The 21,045-nt window shown below is 44.5% G+C and overlaps 1 protein-coding gene across 2 annotated transcripts; it reads right to left on the minus strand.

The window, feature by feature from the left end:
• Positions 1 to 1,798: 1,798 nt before the first annotated feature.
• On the minus strand, positions 1,799 to 20,656 carry peli2 (pellino E3 ubiquitin protein ligase family member 2). 2 transcript variants are annotated; one of them, XM_056295543.1, is made up of 7 exons: positions 20,344 to 20,656; positions 10,807 to 10,936; positions 7,994 to 8,095; positions 7,089 to 7,286; positions 6,700 to 6,888; positions 5,869 to 6,469; positions 1,799 to 4,797 (listed from the first exon to the last, which is right to left on the minus strand). In XM_056295543.1, exons 1-6 carry the CDS (start codon positions 20,418 to 20,420, stop codon positions 5,891 to 5,893), a joined length of 1,275 nt encoding a protein of 424 aa, XP_056151518.1. In that variant the 5' UTR covers positions 20,421 to 20,656; the 3' UTR covers positions 1,799 to 4,797; positions 5,869 to 5,890. The 2 variants fall into 2 exon arrangements, with proteins under 2 accessions (XP_056151518.1, XP_056151517.1); XM_056295542.1 differs by having other exon boundaries at positions 1,799 to 6,469.
• Positions 20,657 to 21,045: the final 389 nt, after the last annotated feature.

The following is a 21,045-nucleotide window of genomic DNA, read 5'->3' on the forward strand; positions in this document are numbered from 1 at the left end:
TTATTTGCAGACGATGATCTGCATATAATTTTGGCCTGCGTTGCATGCTGGGTGAGCGAGCTAAATATCACAGCCTTCACCCTTGCCAACTAAGGTGTCCTACTGATAGCTTGGCGCACAGCCCCCAACCACCTGTGGCATTTCACATGTTCTTCCGCCGGCAGATAGGATATGAAGAAAATAAAGGTTGCACTTTTTTTAAGAAGTGTCATTATCTCCTAACTAGAGTGATGCATCTCCGGAAATGATCATTATGGCTACTTGCAGCAGCTTTTCTTCTATATATTCTAAACCTACATGTTTAGAAGCTGTGCCATGCTTCCTCCATGTACCAGGGGCGTCTGGGTAGCGTAGCGGTCTATTCCGTTGCCTGCCAACACAGGGATCGGTGGTTCGAGTCCCCGTGTTATCTCTACAGACACAACTGGCCGTGTCTTCGGGTGGGAGGCCGGATGTGGGTATGTGTCCTGGTCGCTGCACTAGCGCCTCCTCTCGTCGGTCAAGGCGCCTGGTCGGGGGGGAGGGGGAATAGCGTGATCCTCCCAGGCGCTACGCCCCCCCGGCGAAACTCCCCACTGTCAGGTGAAAAGTAGCGGCTGGCGACTCCACATGTATGGGAGGAGGCATGTGGAAGCCTGCAGCCCTCCACGGATCGGCAGAGAGTTTGCAGCGGAGAGAGAGAGAGAGGAGAGAGAGGAGAGAGGAGAGAGGAGGGGGGGACGACTCCAACAACAAAAAGTTATGTACTATTAACACACACTTATGTAAACCATCACTGCCACACCAGGCCTGAAATATTAGTTTCACGCAGTCGGTTTTGTGAAAGACAATGCGTTTGCTGTTGGGATCTCTGAGATGGATATCATGACAATGTGTTGTACACAATTAACCACCAGTTGATTTTCAGTGATGGGTTTTGTTTTCACTGCCCCTACACTGCTGATTGCAGATACGCCCTAGCTGGGATGGTCTTTCAGGAATTTTGTTCCCTTTTTTTGTGAACGCAATCTCGTGCTCTGTGTATGGCCACACTTGGGCTGCGAGCGGAGACAGAAACTACCCGTGACGATGCCTCCTCCTCTGGGAAGGACTAGAGAGCTCTCCGGCCTCCAAGACGTGCTCAACGTTTCCTTTAAAGCGCACGACCGCCCTTCTGTCGTACCCACGCCTCTCGGACGCCGGGCGTCCGATTCCGCCCGGTTAGAGGAAGGAAGGTGTGGTTCGTCTCGGGCCATCAGAAGGATGGACGGTTACAAATGGATCGTTTTTGCCTCCATCATCCTCCGCCTCTCCCGCGCTTTGATCCTGCGGGATGGGCCCCTGCTGTTGGCAGCCAGTCTGAGGCTGTCAGGAGCCTGAGACTCACACGCGCATTATTGTCTCTGTTCTCCTCTGCCTGTGTTTGTAGTGCAGCTTTGATAGACGCCAGACAGGGAGGACTCATCAGCATGGCACTAAATCCCACACACACAAACCAAAGCGGCGGTGCACAGACAGACATTCAGCATTCACTCCCACAGAGGCTCTGGATCATGACTACCATTAAAATGCAGTTCGATAAAGAATTCAAACCAGTGAAATCAAGTCGTCCGAGCCATGCTGGAAAGTATCTTCTATGTGAGGGTACTTGGGGAGTTGTGGGGGGTGGGGGGTGGAGTGAGCGTTATAGAGTGTAAAATTAGAGTATATAGAGTGTAACGTTTCTTACTGGCCTCGACCAGCAACACAATGGCACTGGGGGGCTTATTTTCTCATACAGGAATTCAATTCAAGTCAATTCAAATTACTTTATTTTCCATGAGGAACCTCATTTGTGCAGTGGACAAATAAGACAAGTACAACAATCATAGCAAAGTTATGGCCATGGTACGTTAATCATTATGTGCAGCCATTATACATACAACACATACCTAATCCACACACCAATTAAGATAAAGTAAAGATAATGAACAGAGTAAAAAGCCAGGACCAGTAAAAGTGCAATAGTGCTACAGTGCAGTAGTGTGCTAGCTAGTATCTGTGTGTGTGTGTGGGGGGGGGGGCCGTTCGTGTGTGCGAGCGTGAAGCTGGTAGAAACGTCATTGTGGTGTTCTACTTTATTTGCATAACCCTGCCCTTCTTAAGGCAGGGAGGCAAACCAGTGATCTCAAAATTAGCATGCTGTCACCTTCAGTGTCTTTTCTGTCATTCAGAAAACAAGCTGGTGTGCAGACACATGAACCCATCTCACATCTACTGCCGAAATGTTAATTAGGAAGCAAGGCCTCCCACTGCTCCATTCCCCTCCAAATGCCTAACTGACGTCTTATGTATTTAAATCCATTTCATATAGCCTTCTTATAGCGGAGATGAGGCCACACGAGAATGATGGAAAAATGTCACCATCGCCGCGCAATATTTCAACATAAAGAGTGTAAAAACTGCACTGCCTTGTTTCTAATGACTTCGCGTACGTATTTGCTACATTTCCATACATAGGAATACCTATAATTAATTAGCACGACTTGACAAGACTAGACTCGTCTGAATTTTTTCCAAAGCCAGCGTTAAGTAATATGAAATGCAAAGGACTGTTGCAAGAATGCCTGACAACTATGTATGTGTCTCATAATAATGCACATTGAGGGTTCCGAGGCCTGCATGGACATATTCAATTAGTAAATTCAATTAGCGCCCGTGTCTTGTTTATAATGTATTTGTAATAAGTCCCCTTTGAATAAAAACACATCAAACTTGGATTTCTTCGCTCCCTTATTGACTGTTTGATGTCGCGGGCCGGGCTTCTTTGGGCACAATGCCAATAGTTTCATTGTTAATGAAGTAGTGCCCTCCCGTGGCTGGTTAAGATAACTACACCCAGCACTCTGCGAGGGGATGCTGCTGACGCAGTGTCATGTATGGTGACTATTAAGATTGGTTTGATAAGATTGAACATGCAATCTGAATAAAAGACTTCAGAAAAAAAATCCCCTTATCTCAAACAAATACTCTGTTTGATAAAGCTATCAATATTTGGTGCCAATTTGGAAACTAAGGAAAGAAATGCTTAAACTGGGGAATGATGAAACATGCATGCAATTGAGTGATTAACATTACATGGCTATTGTAATGGACCTGCAGTTAAGATGTCTGGAGTTCAAATGAAGCTGCTGCATAGGAACTTCCCCATGACACGAAAACATAAATGTGAAAATGAATGTCATTATGCTGACATTCATTTTCACATATCCCAAGGGTCATGGGTCGCGGTCATCTGAGGGTCCTTGGATGACATGAATACCTGAAAGATGCCTGTGATGACACGACTGATGATTATGCACCAAACTGGAGACATTCTGAACAACTGTCAGAACAAGTTTGAATACAGAAAGACAACCAACTCACTATAACTTGTTTTTTTTTTAATAATAAGTTTATTTTTTTTGTAAAGTAGGCATTGGGAGCATCAGTGCGTTCTATGACCTGCGTACAGAGTTCCTGTATGAGACAAATTCATAGAACAAGCCCTTGGGTGAGCGGAGGGCCCCACCCATGTTTACCAAGGAGGAATGTTTGTGGCAGCTACTTTGCAGCTGTTACTCAGTACAGTCTACAGCAATGGGCACAGTGTTGTTTAGCTGAGTTAGAAGGAATGCTACTGTAGAATGTGGCTTAATCTTCAACCCTGCTCGGCTGTATTTTTTTTTTTAAAAACAAAACAAAAATACAAGCCATTCAGGGACTCTTGTGTGTTTTAAGCATAGCTTAATGCTGTGAATCGTGTTTCTCTATGGGACGGGCCAGTGAAGAAAGCACCATGACAGTCTACCACTGGTGAGACCATATCGTCTTGTGGTCTGGGTTCATGAGCCGTTAAGAGTAATTGATAATTTACTATCTAGCGATAGCTTGGATTGCCCTCCTGGTCAACCTCATTCACCGATTATAACTCGGAGGAAATGTCAATAGATTAGGAAAACTGCCATCAACATCTCAATTCTTTTTGTTTTCTCATTATTCAAATCAATGATATAGTGGTAAGATTCATCTACACTCTGTACGGGCACAGTCCAGCGTGCCATTATCACAAGAGTGCACTGATGGTTTTCCCCCACCGATTCTTTAGTTTCAAGATACCCACACTTAATAACTTCAGGTTTTGGCAAATCTGATTCATCTACTCACAATGGGATTTAACAAATTTTGTTTCGTGTGATAATATCATTACGCTCAGGGAACGTTTAGTGAGTGCAACCCAACAGCTTCGGCTGTTATCCAGAGCTGTCGACATTCCACCATAGCAGCAGTTTGCTTTAGGATCGTTTGCAGGAACACTTTGGATTGCAGGGAGAGGTTGTTGACTTTAGCACATGGAGAGAAAACACCTCTTGTCATTTGGTATGATCTCTTGTTGAAGCCAAGACTGTGCCCAGGTTTGATGGAATACAAATCATTGGAAGACCCAGCACGGGTTAAAGCTAACAGTGTGGACTGAACACAGTGCGTGGGAGTGTGGCGCAGGACCACAGCCAACTTGAAGGTATGGATGGATGCATATGGGAGGAAACTTCCATGTGTTTCTCCTCACTGCAGAATGAGGTCTCACCTGAACCAAGCAAAACCCATACTGTTATACAGTACATTTAGAAGGAAGTTTCTTTGCCATTTGGATAACAAATGGCATAATTTAGGCTAAAGCACCAACGGTGGGAAGAGTTAATGTATTTGAATACATTCATTGCCAACCCTCACAGGCTTGGTTTGATTCTTGCCTTCTCATGAAGCCATTTGGGCGGTGGCGAAGTCATACACAGGGAACTGAGGAGAAATGACACAGGGTGAGCCAAAACAAAATGAGGTCAAAGGACACCCACACAATCCCTCTCTCACACACACACACACACACACACATACACACAATACTTATGCGAGAAAAATATATTAACATTTTCATTACAAAACAGTACAAGGGCATCAGTGTAGTAAAATACCTCTTCTGAATGATAAAAATGTAGAGAAGAATCCATGTGGGTTGACAAATCTAGGCAAAACTATCTCTCCCTTTGCCTTCAACAAAATAGCTTTCCTCATTTAATAAAAATATTCCAAAATTTTCGATGGACTTCGAGGCACTGGAATACATCTCTGCACATAAACAGAAAGCTCTTTTCCACCAAAGATCAGTTCATCAAGTGGATAAGCAGCCACCTCGGGATAGGCTACATGATCAAAATGCCATTAGGGCTCAAGGCTGTACAGGCTGATAGGGAGCATTTATATCTAGTTATCCATGAACCTCCATGTCTCTCCTGGCCCTCCTCCAAGCCAACAGTCCAGCTGTCTGGCTCTATAAAAACCATGTGTCTCCCACCAGGACACCCACCACCACCCCACCCCCTTTCCCCAACAGACCCAAACTACACCTGTTTGCTGGCACCTGCTTCGGACTGACAACTTATGACAAAGTGAAAATAAGTCACTCAAGCTATAAGTCTCTATCATTCAGCTCTTTGATATATGATGTGATGAGCCACTGTAGCTAAAACAGCCCAGCTCTGGAGCCTTGCTGAAAGCGGCTGGTTGGCAGGACAGTTGGAACAACGGTTCATTTTGGAGGAGTCAGGTATGCGCGGTGTGGTGTACCCCTCCTCTCTGGTTAGCATCCAAAGAGCCAGAGGAGGCCCAGTCAAGCACTGTGCAACAGACCTCTGTTTCAAGGCTCTTTTCCACAGAAACTTGGAGCACACTTGCCTTGTGAGGAATCCACAGTATATGACCAGCCTTGTGGAGTCTTACTCCTTTCCACAGTTGGGTTACAAAAACAAAAGAAACCACTAAATAATTTGAACAGTTTCACAGCATGTTGGCATTCTTGCCTAATCTGTTTACCAGAAGAGGAGAATCCTATCGCTCAGTCAACTGGGCCCTGGAAGATGAGCTTGGAACAGCCCTGGGTGAGGCTGAGCTGGGTGGCACAGAATGGGCATGCAGCATGGAAGGCATGGGTGCCATGGGGCAGAGGGATTTCTGCCCAGTACTTAGCTGACTTCTCAGAGCATACATGCCCACACGGCACAAAGGCATGTGTCGGGGCTCCTGTGTCCACATAGAAGGCAGGTTCACAACCCAGCCACAGTGGTACATAGGGACCCACAGCCCGGCACATAGGGCATTCTCGCTGGGCATTAGGCTCTTGCTCTGACCGATGACCCCAGTTGTGATAACCATGCACATGTCCACAGGCGAGGTAAACCCAGGGCTGCTTGTCCTCCAGAGAAGAGAGGGCACGGCTGCGCTGCATGCTGGGGAAGGCCAAAGTGTTGAGGCCAACAGGGCACTGGGGTCGGGCTGCGTTGATCTCCTGCCGCAGAGCCTCGAGGTGCTTCTGGGTGGGGGTGTGGAAGAGGCCATCAGCAGTACGCCACAACAGGGTGGCTCCACACAGATCTACCAAGGACCCATCCAGCAGCACGTTGCTCTCATTCTCCACCTGCAGGGGGTGATGTAGCACAAATGCATTTAGTTTTACTGGGGGGGGGGGTACCTAAATTAAGAAGAACCATGCACATATAGCCTCTGCAAATATACAGAGCTGTCTGGTTTACTATAACGCTGCGTCTGCTTAAAGCTTATGTAACAACAGCTTATAATGTGTTCAAGACACCTCACAGTTGACAGTGATCTGCTGTGTGTGTGGCGGATGCGTGTAGCGCTACGGACCAGTTTGCCTCGAGTCTGCGCTGAGCGGGTTTCTCTCAGTGTGTAAACATCCCCACACACGGATATCTCCCTCCAAATGCCGGGCTTGGACTCCTCCGTGAACCCACCCCTGGGGTGCATTACCAGTACACCATTGGTCGTCAGCCCGTCCATGTGACCATCCGGGTTCTTCCACTTGGCGGCTTTTTCCTGCAGGAGAGATAAAGCAAAGATATTGATGCAAAATGAGGTCCTACTTTGAATTCTACTTCTTACCCAATACTGTTACTCTTGATTCTGCATCTGGATTTCTAGGCATTCATAAACCATCCTCATAACCTTAGACAGAAGAAAAGAGACAACCGTGTTAAAAGTGATATTCCTTCAAAGGAAGACTTATCAAAAATTACCCCGAGGAAGATGTTTTTGGAGGAGTCGAAGCCAGCTGCATAGATGCGGGCAGTGAATGGTGGATTTCGCTCACAGACCACTCGGCAAGCAAAACGGGAGATGGTGCTCTGGGTGATGGGGGTCTCCTCTCCCTCCTGGCCCCCTGACACCGTATCAGTCACTACAAAGTCTATCGGGCTCTCAGTGGACCGGCCAATCTATACAGCAACATAGGAAGTAACTTTATTAGTCACTTTCATCCTGGATAAGCTGCTTTTGACAATGAGGCCGTATTTTGTTACACACTGCAGTGCCTCGTGAAAAAATGTAATCTGCACATGTGCAATTAGTAATATTCCAGTTCGAGGTAATACAACATGCTGTTACAATGAGAAATGACCGCTCAAAAACTGCCTGAAAAGAAAATCCCATTTGATGGCTTCCTTTGATCGAGACAAATACTTAGTAAACGGTACTAATTTTTACTTTTCTAGTGTATTATAAAATCCGTAAAACTTCCAGACTGAACAAACAGAAGTAAAAAGACCCATTTCCCCATTTAATTTCCTCTTCCGGATTTTGGTGTCGACTTTTGCAATCAAGTGCACTCCAGCCCCTTTTTCCCTCTGCAATGTCTGGGTTTTCGTTTACTTTGTGCTGTTCACAGACACATGGACACAATAAATGGGTGAATGTGAAGCTCGTGTCTGCAGTGCTAACATCAGTCTGGTGGGAGAAAGAAGCCATCTCCTAGCTTTGCGCTTAGATTAATGCTTGGAAACACAATGGTTTACAGTGCACATAGAGCACTGGGGGAGGGTGGGGGGGAGAATGACAGTGTGTGTAGAATAATACAGCACAGCGATATATACATATCAAATAGGATTTGTACAATGCTGAGGAACAACCTGGCCCTGGCTTTTACCTGAAACATGTCTGTATCTTTGTCATGGCTGTACTCCACTACCACCGTCTGGTTCCTTGACAACGTGTAGGAGATACTGTGCTGGCCTTTGCAGTTCACAGCCTGAAACACAACAGTTGTCACAATGCAAGTTGCAACCTTTGTGACGCTTGCATATCACACACAAACAAACACAACATGTGAAATTATTAGGCTAAAGCATAAACACGTCAACCACAGAGCCTTGGGTTTATTATTGTGTGCGATGGTGAAATCAGGAGGAAGCCCTGTGACTGCTGAGGACGTTCCTCCAATGGCAGATCACGGCACAAAAAACTTGCCTAAGGGCGATAAATGGGAACTAACAAATGCCTTCTGCAACCCTCTCACCCTTTTCAATGGTGACGCAAACTCCCAGCAGGGAGCAAAACAAAGTAGTCATTATAAATTTGATATTTCCAGTCCCCTCTGTGGGCTGAGTTATGTCTGAAGCTGTTGGGAAATATAACGAATAAAAGCACAGCTTGTGACCATGTTATTGTTAATTTGTATGTTAATGAGTAATACATTTGGCTAACCACCAATAAAAAACTATGCTGCTTGTTAGAAAATAAAATTCAGTAATAATGACTTAATAACTGATGATTAAGGAAAAAATAACGTTGAACATTTGAATTCTTTTTTTTTTATCATTTATGGAAAGAAAACAAATAGTCGAAGTTAAGAATCCCAGGAATGGGAGTCAAGGGGAGCCTTGTGTTCCTGAAAAGTAGCACTGCTATGACAGCGGCCATAAACGGCCTTCTTATCGCAGTCAACACAAACCCAGCCATCAGCTGAACTCAGAAATGTGTTGAAGGCACCAGATTGGAGCCACTCACATCAACAATTTTCCACATGCCACTACCATCCCACCCTAATCTGCGATTTCAATTTCCCAAACATCCCTTTCTGTCACGTGCATAGGGGAGAGAGGGAGACAGAAAGTGGGTCATCACTGCTGCCACAGCCAGGCTGGTAATGTTGGCGGCAGGGAGAAATGTTGGAGGATGCAATGAATTTAGTCTCTATTGTATTTCATGTCAGCCAAGGTTCCTCCTCCTGTCAAACCGTTAAATGGAATGACAAAGACCAAAATACTCTGGGTCTATTGTATGCAAATTTTAACAAAAAATAGTGACACAAACCTCACCAATGGGTGATTGAGCCCTTGCTGGAGAAAACCCCTAAAGCAGCACATGCGTGCATACACACCCACCCACCAGTAATTGAGATCAAGTGGGGAGATAAAGAAACAGCAGCAGGGTTTAACAAGGAGCCCGGCAGAGATCATGGGAGCTCCCCATTACCTGCCATGAGCACCAGTGTGTGCCCAGACACGTGAGCGTTCCCTCCCAAAATCTCGGCCAGAGCATTCTCATTTCACTCATATGGGACCGCTATACCGTGTGAGGGGACACGGGTGGGGGTCTTAGAACAGAGAGAATAAAAAGAGATGCAAGTCGGTTCAGTCAGCCCCTCAAGTTTATTTCTCTTTGTAGATTCTACAGTGCACCTTATGAGGAAACCACGTCTCAATACCAGCGGATCTCTCTCTCAGCCTGCTGTCCTGTGAAAGAACAGCTATTTTTGACCATGGGAGTACAGCTGAGAGCCGAAGGTCAGCCAACTGCAACAACTTCCTCCTCAGTTCACCTTACTAATCTCAGATCTGGTGAAAGGTTGGCAGAGAAAAGTGAAGGTGAAGGGGGGGGGGGGCAGACAAGTCTGCATCACTGGAACAGTCCATGACTCATTACATGAACATCACTCCTCACTCTGCTACGCTGAGGCATAAGCGCAGTCTGGCCCACTACAACCTAACTGAGAAATGACTTAGTTCATAGCAGCCAAGTCAATATAACCCATATGCTCCTGACCAATCTAGCAAGCTGTACAGCTTTGGCTGTGCTGGGCAAGCATCAGTACCGGTCCAGAACATGTATCCATAGTGATATCTCCACACTAAAAAGAAACTTCAGTCATAGCAGAGTATCAGCAGATATTAGAATCATGTTCAAACACGTGAGAGAAATCTGAACCAAAGGGCTTTAGGCCAGGAGACTAACCCCGAACAAGTGCCTTAAACATTGAGCCTCTGAGAGGTGCAGATGTAAGCACGCCCTCTGGTTTGTTTGGCAGTATTTGTTCGGAAAGCAAGGGATGGAACGTAGGAGGAAAAACGTGTTATGCTGGAACGGGCAGTTTCTAGCAGAGAGTCTATAGCAAATTAAAATGCACTTTTATTAATCCCCATGGGGAAATTCATTTTCTGCATTTAACCCATCCTAACACACACTGAAAGCAGTGGGCAGCCATGTAGCTAGGAGCAGTGGGCAGCCACCAGGCTGTGCCTGGGGACCAACTCCAGCTCTTCCGGTCAGGGGCACAGGCAGGAGTATTAACCCTAACATGCATGTCTTTTGATGGTGGGAAGAAACCGGAGCACCAGGGGGAAACCCACACAGATATATGGAGAACATGCAAACTCCACACAGAAAGGACCTGGGATGGCCTGGGGTTCGAATCCAGGACCTTCTTGCTATGAGGTAACAGTGCTAACCACTGGGCCACCATGCTGCCAAAAGTCAAAAGGCCTGGCTTAGACCTTCATGTATTGTATTAAAAATGTCAGTCCTGACGTCTATCAAGAATACTGTTGTTGGTCGACTCCATGTTGCATTTGCTACCATTTCACCAAAATATCAGTCATAGGGCAAGTTGAACGAATATTCATTCAAGCAGTGAGACTGTTCCTTAATTCACCCATTCACACCATCTGACCTCTTCTTTACCTTGCTAGCCTGTGGGGTGTTGAGGATGTGCACAGTGCTTGGCTTGACACCATTGGCTTTGGTCCTTCTGTATAGGGCAAATCTGCTTTTCCTCCTACCCCGATCTCCATTGGGTAGACAGCCATTATACCTGTCACACACGGAGGAGAAAAGAGCAAGGACATGAGCCTCAAACCAATTCATATTTTGTGAGAATGTAAACGAGTTTTCATAGCTGCAAAGCATGTGCCTAATATGAATTACAAAGAAATTCCCTGTAATAAAATAACAAGCAAACACTGAATTAGAAACACATTCCAGTGTTTTAAAAGGAGTTTTCCCACTCATTGCATTACAACAGATCTAATTCTTCCTATTAGTAATCTGAGCGTCACCTCGGATTATGGCTTTTATTACATAATGCACTTTGGTACATTTTGTGTTCTCAGCAAGCTGTACAAAAACCACAGCTGTTTCTCCGCTTTGTGTCCCGAGCAGGAGCAGGTTTTAGGATGCACATCAGGTTTGCCACCACTTAAGAGACTGCTGGGCAGAGAAAGCAACCACCAAGTCACACGATTACATGACACACATCCTTATCACCGACATGGGTAAATGCAATGACTCATTAGAAATAAACCTGAACAAACCAAGAGTGCCATTAATGTATTATCTCCTTCTGTTGAGCTACTTTCCTTGACACCCTGTCAGTGTTGTCTTCTGCTCTGTTGTGTGGAAAGCAGCTTTGTAGGCTGCTCCTGGTGAATGGCGGAGCACTTTCCGGTAGGACTGGTCTTCTTCCCATCCACCAGCTGGTTCCTACAGCTGGGACACCCCATGCCCTACTCCCATCCAACACAGAGGCCTTCTGTCACACAATGACTCCCACACATAACCACAGAATGTGGATCCAGCCCTTTACGTAATAACACATTTGTAGCAAAAGGCTTATGTCACTTTTATATAGCAACATCATTTCTTACTGTGAGAGAATGAACTTCACAATCAGAACATAATCAAACATTTTCCCTTATCTATCAACAGAGACCCTAGCCCCTTCCTGCTCCTCCCTGCTGCCCTCCCTGGCTAGGCCACCTGTCCCTGGTCTACACACGACTGGGCAAGCAAGGAAACACATGGTCCTAGTCAGCATTGAGCACAAAACTGGCCTGTAGGACAAGACACCCACAGAGAACTAGACAGTTTGTGTGATATTGCAGTTAAAACTGAAACTGATATGATATATATAATATAATGATGCATACACTTGGGTCAGGAGTCATAAATTGCAGTTATGATAATATTCCAACGTCGTTTCTTAGAATACAAATGTTTATTATTGAAGTGCAACAAGTAAGTCACATTACCACTGATGCTCACAGTTTAATCGGTTCATCTGGACACATTTATTGACAGAAACGTTTCATCACTCGTCTAAGTGACCTCTTCAGTCTAAAATGACTGCAGGTATCCCCCCCCCCCCGCCTTATAAACAATACAGTGGCATAACTACCGAAACCACCAATCAGTTTCATATGCAAACATGGTCGTGACCATTAACTAGAGTTTCAAAGGCCATGTGCACTATTCACAGAGGATTTGGGAATGTTGCAATCACATCATTGTAAGATGGTGAAAGATGTACTCTTAGGCCCCCCTCGGTTCAGGGATGGTCATTCCCTCTTCACATAGCTCTTTGACTCTTTTGACTCCCCATTCAAACCAGCATTCCTCCCTATCAAAGATGTGCACATCCTCATCCTTGAAAGAGTGGCCACTGGCCTGTAGATGGGTGTAGACTGCGGAGTCCTGGCCTGTTGTGTTAGCTCTCCTGTGTTGTGCCATTCTCTTGGCCTGCGTCTGTTTAGTTTCCCCGATGTACAAGTCACGGCAATCCTCCCGGCACTTAACAGCATAAACTATATTGCTCTGTTTGTGCCGGGGGACCCGATCCTTGGATTGGACCAATATCTGGCACAGCGTGTTTTGGGGTTTGAAAGCAACTGAGACATGGAGTTTGGAAAATACGCGTCTCAGCTTTTCCGACACTCCCACCACATACGGAATCACCACTGGTTTACGCTTAGGCAGCTGTTGTCCTTCTCCTATCGTCTATTGACTGGTGCGCTGTTTGGGCATCTTCCTGGCTTTGACAAACGCCCTGTTAGGATAACCACACTTAACCAAGGCCTGTTTAATGTGGGATTTCTCCCCTTCCGGAGCCGCTGTGTCAGTGGGGACATTGTCACCTTGGTGGTGCAGCGTCTTGATGACTCCTAGTTTGTGCTCCTGTCGATGATGAGAGTGAAACCTTAAGTACTGATCAGTATGTGTTGGTTTATGGTAAACATCAACAATCAAATGTCCTAGATCATCAATTGCAGTTTCAAAGTCTAAGAAGGCTAACCTGTCATTTTTCACATCCTCCCTGGTGAATGTGATGTGGTTGTCCACAGAGTTGATGTGGTTAGTGAAATGTGGTACATCCTGAGAGTTGATTTTAACCCAGGTGTCGTCAGCAAATCTGAACCAGTGGACATCAGAGCCCTTTTCCACTTCTTCCATATACAAGTTGGCCACTATAGGTGAGACTGGGGAACCTATCGCACACCCATGCCTCTGTTTATAGTACTGCCCCCTGTATGTGAAGTATGTGAACTGAAAACAGTTTCAGGAGCAGACACATTTGTCCAGTGTTAAGGGTGGTCCTATTGCTCCGGGTGCGGTCGTTTTGTAATTTCATATGGACCAGTACATCTGTCGCCATCTTACAATGCTGTGATTGCAAAAATTCCCAAATCCTTTGTGAATAGTACACATGGCCATTGAAAGTCTAGTTAATGGTCACACCCATATTTGCATATAAAACTGGTCATTGGTTTCGGTTGTTACGCAACTGTATTGTTTATAAGGGTGGGGATATCGGCAGTGAGTTCAGACTGAAGAGGTCCCTTAGATGAGTGATGAAACGTTTCTCTCTCAATAAACGTTGTATCCAGAGGAACTGATTCAATGTTCTTTGATGTTCTCATTGAGCATGCATAATGACATTACTTCTGATGCTTCTACAGTGGATGTCCGTGTGGTCAGAGCAGCTTAATGGATCCTTTTACATTTTTCAGTCCCCCATAAAAAATGAACTGTTTACGATATAATGTTTAAAGAATTTTACTATTCTTTTCACAGGTAAGCACAAATGTCAGATTTTCGGTCGTGGATCTTCCATGTACCTGTGTATTTTGTGGTTCACTGGCACAGCAGTCAAAATGTATGTGACCTACAAGCAATGATATACTTACAAAAAAAGTCGGACTTTCGATAAATTGCACCAAAGTCCAACATGTCTCATACAAACATATGCGTATTAGCTTTGAATTATTTGTTTACTGATCTTCGGCACTAGGGGGGCACCTAAAACAAGTAAGAGTTTATTTATATAGCAACTTTTAAAGCAAAGTTAAGTGCTGCACAAGATACAGATACAGAAAAATAAACATACAAATACAGTTACATACAGAAAAGTGTAAATTACAGCCCCCTTACAGGAAAGGTAAGTTGGTAGAGATGGGTTCTGAGAAGTTTTTTAAAACTGTTTACAGACTCAGCAAATCTAAGGGGGGGGGGCTGTTCCAGAGGGGTGGGGCCCTGACAGCAAAAGCACAATCACCCTTGGATTTGCGGAGGGAACTGGGTATAAATAAGAGACCCTGGTCAGAAAATCTTAGTGGGCAAGAGATGGAGCAAGGACGCAAAAGTTTGGAAATGTATAAAGGGGCAAGACCATGTAGGGCCTTGTATGTGATAAGCAGTATCTTGAAATCTATTCTCTACTTTACAGGGAGCCAATAAAGGGATGCGAGGATTGGTGCGACGTGAGATCTATGGTGGTTTTTGTTAGCAGCCTGGCTGCAGTGTTTTGCATGAGTTGCAGGTGGGACAGGGCTGAATTAGTCATTCTAAATCTCTGGTTGATAGCGTTGATTTGATTTTTGCAATAATCTGGAATTGGAAAAAAAACAGGTTTGCACAAGCTTGTTTATGTGTGAGTCAAAGTTCAGATTTTGGTCAAAGATTACACCCAGATTTTTTGAGGAGGGTTTAACATTGGTGGCCAGAGGGCCGACACAGGGTTTCACTTCAGAAACAAACTTACTGGGACCAATAAGGAGAACCTCGGTTTTGTCTGAATTAAACTGAATGAAATTGAGTGACATCCATTCCTTAATAGTAGCCAGGCAGTCAATAAGGGTACCAATCATTTGGCTTAACTGAAAAATACAGCTGCATGTCATCAGTGTAGCAGTGGTGCATGAACTGGCTAACCAGGTTGCCTACAGGTAACATGTAAAGTGAGAAAAGGATGGGACCAAGGATTGAGCTCTGCATTACTCCACAAAGTATAGGGGCAATTGAGGACAAAGTTGTCTATGACAACCTGAAACTTCCTGTTAAACAGATAGGATGAGAGCCAATTAAGAACACAGCCGGAGACACTAACCCACTTATTTAGATGTTCAACCAAGATGGAGTGATCAATAGTATTAAAAGCAGCAGTTAAGCCAAGCATGACCAGGATAGAATGTTTGCCATTTTCTGCTTGTAAGAGGATCTAATTTGTCACTCTTAAGGCCAATCCATATAGAAAGCGTTTTTGACGTCTGTCACTCACATGTCTCACAAACAGATACCCTTCCATTTTATTAAATATATCAATCCACAAAGACCCCGTTTTTTTATGCTTTGCATCTATTTTTCTCGCATTTATTGAAGCGTAATCTGCAGACAGCTGTTTAAATCACACAAATATCCTATGGAGCGGACATGAAAACTATTTTAGTTCAGTAAATTTCTGTCTGAAATTTCTGCTGTCCATCAGCCTGGTGAAGGCAGGTTAGCCAACTGCTGTCCACTCTGCTCCCCAGGAACTATCGCGATAGCGGATTCAACAGACCGTTCCACATCAGCGGCAGCCAACGGCTCTCCTCTGTATGTCAATGTTTTTTTGTTTTTTTCCCTCACCTGCATTCTGGGGAGACCCACCACTACTCTGCCTCTGATTGGCTAACCCTATCCCTATCCCCACCTTAACCTTAACCAATGGAGGCAACAAGTAGTTTGGCAACAATCAGCCAATCGGGAGGCAGAGTTCTTGGAATGCGGGTGGGGAAAAAATAAGGCTGTACGTCATCATATCAAACATATTAGATAAACGGTTATGATTGGCCCGACCCCGGCCAGGTCAGCTGGAAATCTGTCTGAATGGAGGGGTGGCCAGATGTATATGCCAGAGCAATGTAAAACATGAGCTCGCAGATTCGTCTGGTTCCCAGGCTAGGACAGTAGACTAATAAATCAGAGGAAATATTATCATTATTGAAATTAGATCGAATGTTATAGATATTGTCAACAAAAGAAAGATAAAACATTTTCACAGTCTACTTAAGAGGAAACACAGGCAGTAGGATGGCCAAGGTTTACCAGCCGGTCAATGATTTTAAACAAGAACCTCAGATTGTGTCAGTTGTCACTAATTAGGCGAGCAAAGTAGGCAACTTAAGACTGATACCATTTCACTGTCTTGATAATCCCAGCCTATCTATCATAAAAAGGCGCAAATAGCCTTCATCTTACCATGTCTAGCTTCAAAGTCAAAATGATTTATTCTGAATAGTTAACTAAGTGATATCTGCAGAGATGCTAACAGGCTTGTAAAAGCAAATGGAGACACTTTCCCAGAGGCCAAAACAACCACATGATGTGAGACCGGGTTTGCAAGAATTCTAGAAGTTTGGTCAGCAAGCAGATCATACTGAGGAGGTCCAAACCAATGAGGTGCTTTGTTTTCTCCTTAATTAGTCCATTTGCTCGTAAATAAACGGGCACATTTAAATTCCACAGCAAATATACGACTGCTCGGGTGATACAGAGAATATGTAGCTAACCATTAAGGACATCGTGACATTCCACATGAAACATAAAACATTGGATTGGTGAGAAATGACATAAATGCCTTTCATTATTTCATCATTACAGACAGGAAGCATATTTTATCCCCTTGATGCCACCACATTGGTTAGGACAGGCTCTTTAAAGCTGTACTCTAACTAATTGTGATCCCTTTCCCTTTTGACCTAGGCCAGACAGACAGCGGATTACTTTTCAATACTAAGCAGAGAGGATTAGAGGCTTGGGAGTATCACCTGCCCTCCAGGGCTGCGTTACACAGCCAACAGCACCTCCCACTACTCACTGACCTGAAATGATAGTGTTAGCAGGGAGTAGAAGAGATATGCCAGCTAGTTAGAGTGATAGCCCTCATAGGCATTACTATTGCCCCTTTCCCACTGGACAAAAAAAAAACAAACCACGGACATCTGGCTTTTGTCTTTAGTGGGAAAGGTTACATTCGGCATTCAGTCCCAGGGCAAATAACTGCAGTAGTCACAACTATTTATCAGCTCCAGCTCCGATTGGCAGTGAAGGAAATATGACAACCAGGTAGACATACTAATTTTTGCCATGCCAAAAAGTGATCATCCGCCACTTACCAAAAAGTGAGTATAGCGCCTACCTTGTGACTGAAAGGTTGTTTTTGTCTCAAAATAACTTGAAATATATCAATTGATACAGCTTGCGAACAGCAATCAGTTTTCTGTGGACAATCACTTTTTGGCATGACACTGGCATGTTCATGACACTGAACGGGACACACCAGGAAAAAAAAACCCAAAAAAACAGAAAAGCATACTCGCCTACTGCAATGGGAAAGGGGCCAATCATCCATTTTTGGCGGGCAATCCCATGTTTAAAAAATCCCCTTACACACGATAATTTTGGCGGCAAAAAGGGCACAAGAGAGACCTAAGGCCAATTTATCCTCCTGCGTAGAATCTACGCCGTAAGGATGGCATTTGTTCAGCGTAGTAATGTACCCTATGGTGTAGCTTGACGTGCACCTCCCCAGAAATTTAACTACACGTCGTGGCGACGCAGACCACAACAACTGTCTGCTTGGTAGCATTACATTTCCTTACACATTTCCTCGTCCATGTCTCTCAGTGGCCGGACAAGCACAGAAAATTCACCCTAAATTTGCCTCAATCGGCTCAAAGGTCGTACATTCCACCTCCTCCGATATTTTCTCTCTTTTCTGCATTGCATGAATTTCAGTAAAAGTAACTGTTGTTCAATATTTATTAGCTCCAACTCCAACATGATCTGCTCAGTGTCAATCACCATTGTTTGAAGTACACAAAGAAACTTCTTCTACTGTCTATGAAAAACAACACAGTGGCATAGAAACCCCACTGCCAATTATCATTATGGCTGTGTAACTGCAGAGCGATGCAGACACTTGTGCGCTGGGCACAAGTATGAATGTTCACAATGGCATAGGCCACTTAATAATAATAATAATAATACATTTTATTTGTGGGCGCTTTTCAGAGCACTCAAGAACACCTTACAGAACACAGTCAAAAAACGAGCAGCACTTGTGCAGGCTACAGCATAGGCTCTGCGTAGATTCTACACAGAAGGATGAATCAAGCTTAAGAGAGAAGTTCACAAAGGGCCTCAACATGACACAGCAAGATGGCAGCGGAATGGTACCAGAGAGACAGTCCATCTACTAAGGCTCTTGTTGCACAAATGGCAGCAAGCATCCACCCAGTTTAAATGCCCTTTAGCATGATACTGAATCCCTATTATCTCTGGGGACACTGCTGACCCTTGCTCTCACCTCATTGTGGAATGCAGAGAGCTAAGAGGATTTCTCCTTTTGGGAACAACAGTATATATGACACACACCTCTTAAGGCCAAATTCTAACAGACATTGACAATTCACACCAGAGATGTCCCCAATCTGATCGGTACACTTCCTTTACCAAGTGGTTCTTGAGAGGGGATGTAAAAAGTTCAGTCAAAAGGATCAGTCTCTCAAGTACAATACACAGAGGGAGCTAAGGAGAGCCAGGGGCTGAGTGCTGATCAATCCATCCTTTCATTCCCAGGGTACCCACACACCCAGCCTTTCTCCGTGCCCAGTGTTGGGTCAGTGCTGCCTGGCAGGACCAGGAGGGGACACCATACGAGCACAAAAGCCACCTTTGGTCATGGATATAAATTACATAGGATCTACTCAAACATGTTTTGGCTCTTTCGTCTCCCACATGCATTAATCAAATAATGTAATGTCATGGCAATGATTTGACACCCACCATTTGAGATCCAAATATATAATCTATTTTCCATATGAGAGGCGCAAATGTATCATCCTCCTACATGCTGTATATTCTGTTTCATGTCACATACAGTCAGCATTTTAGGTTCCTTATAATGAGCAGTGAGTGTAATAAGTGTGGTTGTTTATATGTGTGGATGGGTGGAGGCCACAAGGCATAACCACAGTATTCCATTCCCTCGCATAAAGCTTTCATGGGCAACTTATTTAAAATGCTGAGGTAAGACGAAATAAAAGTGGGGGCAGCTGGCTTTATGAGTTTTGTTACTAGATAGCAATCCGATATATATATATATATATATATATATATGACATATATATATATATATATACCAGAGTAACATGCATACCGGGGTTAGAACACTTGCTTTTATTCAGTAGAATGCATTCTGAGTGTTGTTGCTTGAACGGATACTTAAAAGAACTTCATACATTATTTGCATGCAGAGAAGAAGAAAAAACGTTTTTAATGGCAAATACTGCACTTCTGGGAAGTGCAATATTTGTGATTTCAGTTCATACCCACTCTGCACAATGTCAATCCCACCCGGCCTTCCTACAGTGTGCGGCCATACGTGCATTCGTTTTGAAAAGAAAACTTTGTGTGTGTGTGTGTGTGTGTGTGTGTGTGTGTGTGTGTGTGTGTGTGTGTGTGTGTGTTTTGCAGGATGCAAAAGCCCTGCGTTCCGGACCACAGATAGCGCTGATTGAGAGATGGGGGAGGGGGGCCATCGCCACTTCCGAATTCCTCCAACTCCGTGAACCCAACTTTAAGGTAGCAAAGTGCGCACTGGCTGCAAGAGGCAGCGTACTCACTTCGCCCGGAGCGCGTAAGCTTAAAAGACACCAATGCGTTTGTCTGGTGTGCAAACTGATTTGCCAGCAGTTGGCCCCTGTGTGTTACACCTCTCTCCATCTCTGCCCCAGGTATGAGGTGACGAAAACCTCGCCTGCCAACTCGGGAAATGGAAACATACGCAGTTCTGATTGCACACGTGTCTGATTTTGTTGAGTAACGTGAGCACGTACATGTCTCCGTCGGGCTCGACGGGTTTTCCTCCCGTTTGTAAACGATATCTGCGGAAGTATAGGTCAAACTTTGGCGCCGTGAACAGCAATGTACTTCGAAATTCACAAGTCCTCTTAACAGAGAACGAGTGCCCCTTCTGTTTTAAAAAAAAACTTCCCATGAAAAAAAGACAGACGTTCGGCTGTACTTAAACAGAGTATAACTGTTTTCTTTTTTTTAAGTAACGTAAGGCGTATTGAAAACGTATACGACTCGGTATATGAATTTTACTGAGACTCAACTCACCCCAATACCACCAATTCCCCGTATTTCACTGGGTCTTTGGACGGGGCGTAGTGTTCCTCTTGGCTTGGCGAAAACATGAGGCTTCTGGCTTTAGCCGAGTCTAGCAGGAGCCGCTCAATCTGGATGTAACGCGGTGAAAATCAACAAGGAATTCCCTTCAGGAGAGACATGAGAAGTTGCGTTCTCAGACTATATTTCCGATTGAATAAACGCCTTTCATCGCAGGGACCCACTTTTTTACTGGATTAATTGAGCGCAAATTTGTTTTGCATGGCATAGCAATGAGAGACTCGCCTAAACGTAACTTGGCGGTTGAATCCGCTCTGAAGCAGATACAACAACAGCGACGAGTGGAGGGCAGAATCTACCATTCCCCTGTTCTCTACTTTGAACAGGGGGGGATCTTTCAAAGGCCCCGATTCAAACTATGTCCCGGCACGTTATTATAGGGAAATGCCTTTGAATAGTCGTTCGAATATATTTATGACTGTTTATTCAGGTGTGTCGTATTCAGTGAATTACTCGTTGATCAAATTTTTTGATTTTTAGATCTGAACCCCCCCTTTGCCATTTAGCTACCATGGTCCATGGATTGTACCTTGTATTATGTAAACAAAGAGCATAATCTGGGAATACTTAAAGGGATCTTGCAGTTCGCTGTACACGTTAACAAAATTTACTGTTTTGCTACGTTTTAGTCGA

This window comes from Lampris incognitus, chromosome 16 (assembly GCF_029633865.1).
Source record: "Lampris incognitus isolate fLamInc1 chromosome 16, fLamInc1.hap2, whole genome shotgun sequence".
Taxonomy (NCBI): Eukaryota; Metazoa; Chordata; class Actinopteri; order Lampriformes; family Lampridae; genus Lampris; species Lampris incognitus.

Coding starts and splice junctions, on each gene's coding strand:
- peli2 (XM_056295543.1), bottom strand. CDS start 20,420: ATGTTTTCGCCAAGCCAAGAGGAACACTACGCCCCGTCCAAAGACCCA. Junction 10,937..20,343: donor GGGGAATTGGTGGTATTGGG/GTGAGTTGAGTC, acceptor CGTGTGTGACAG/GTATAATGGCTGTCTACCCA. Junction 8,096..10,806: donor ACACCCCACAGGCTAGCAAG/GTAAAGAAGAGG, acceptor GTTGTGTTTCAG/GCTGTGAACTGCAAAGGCCA.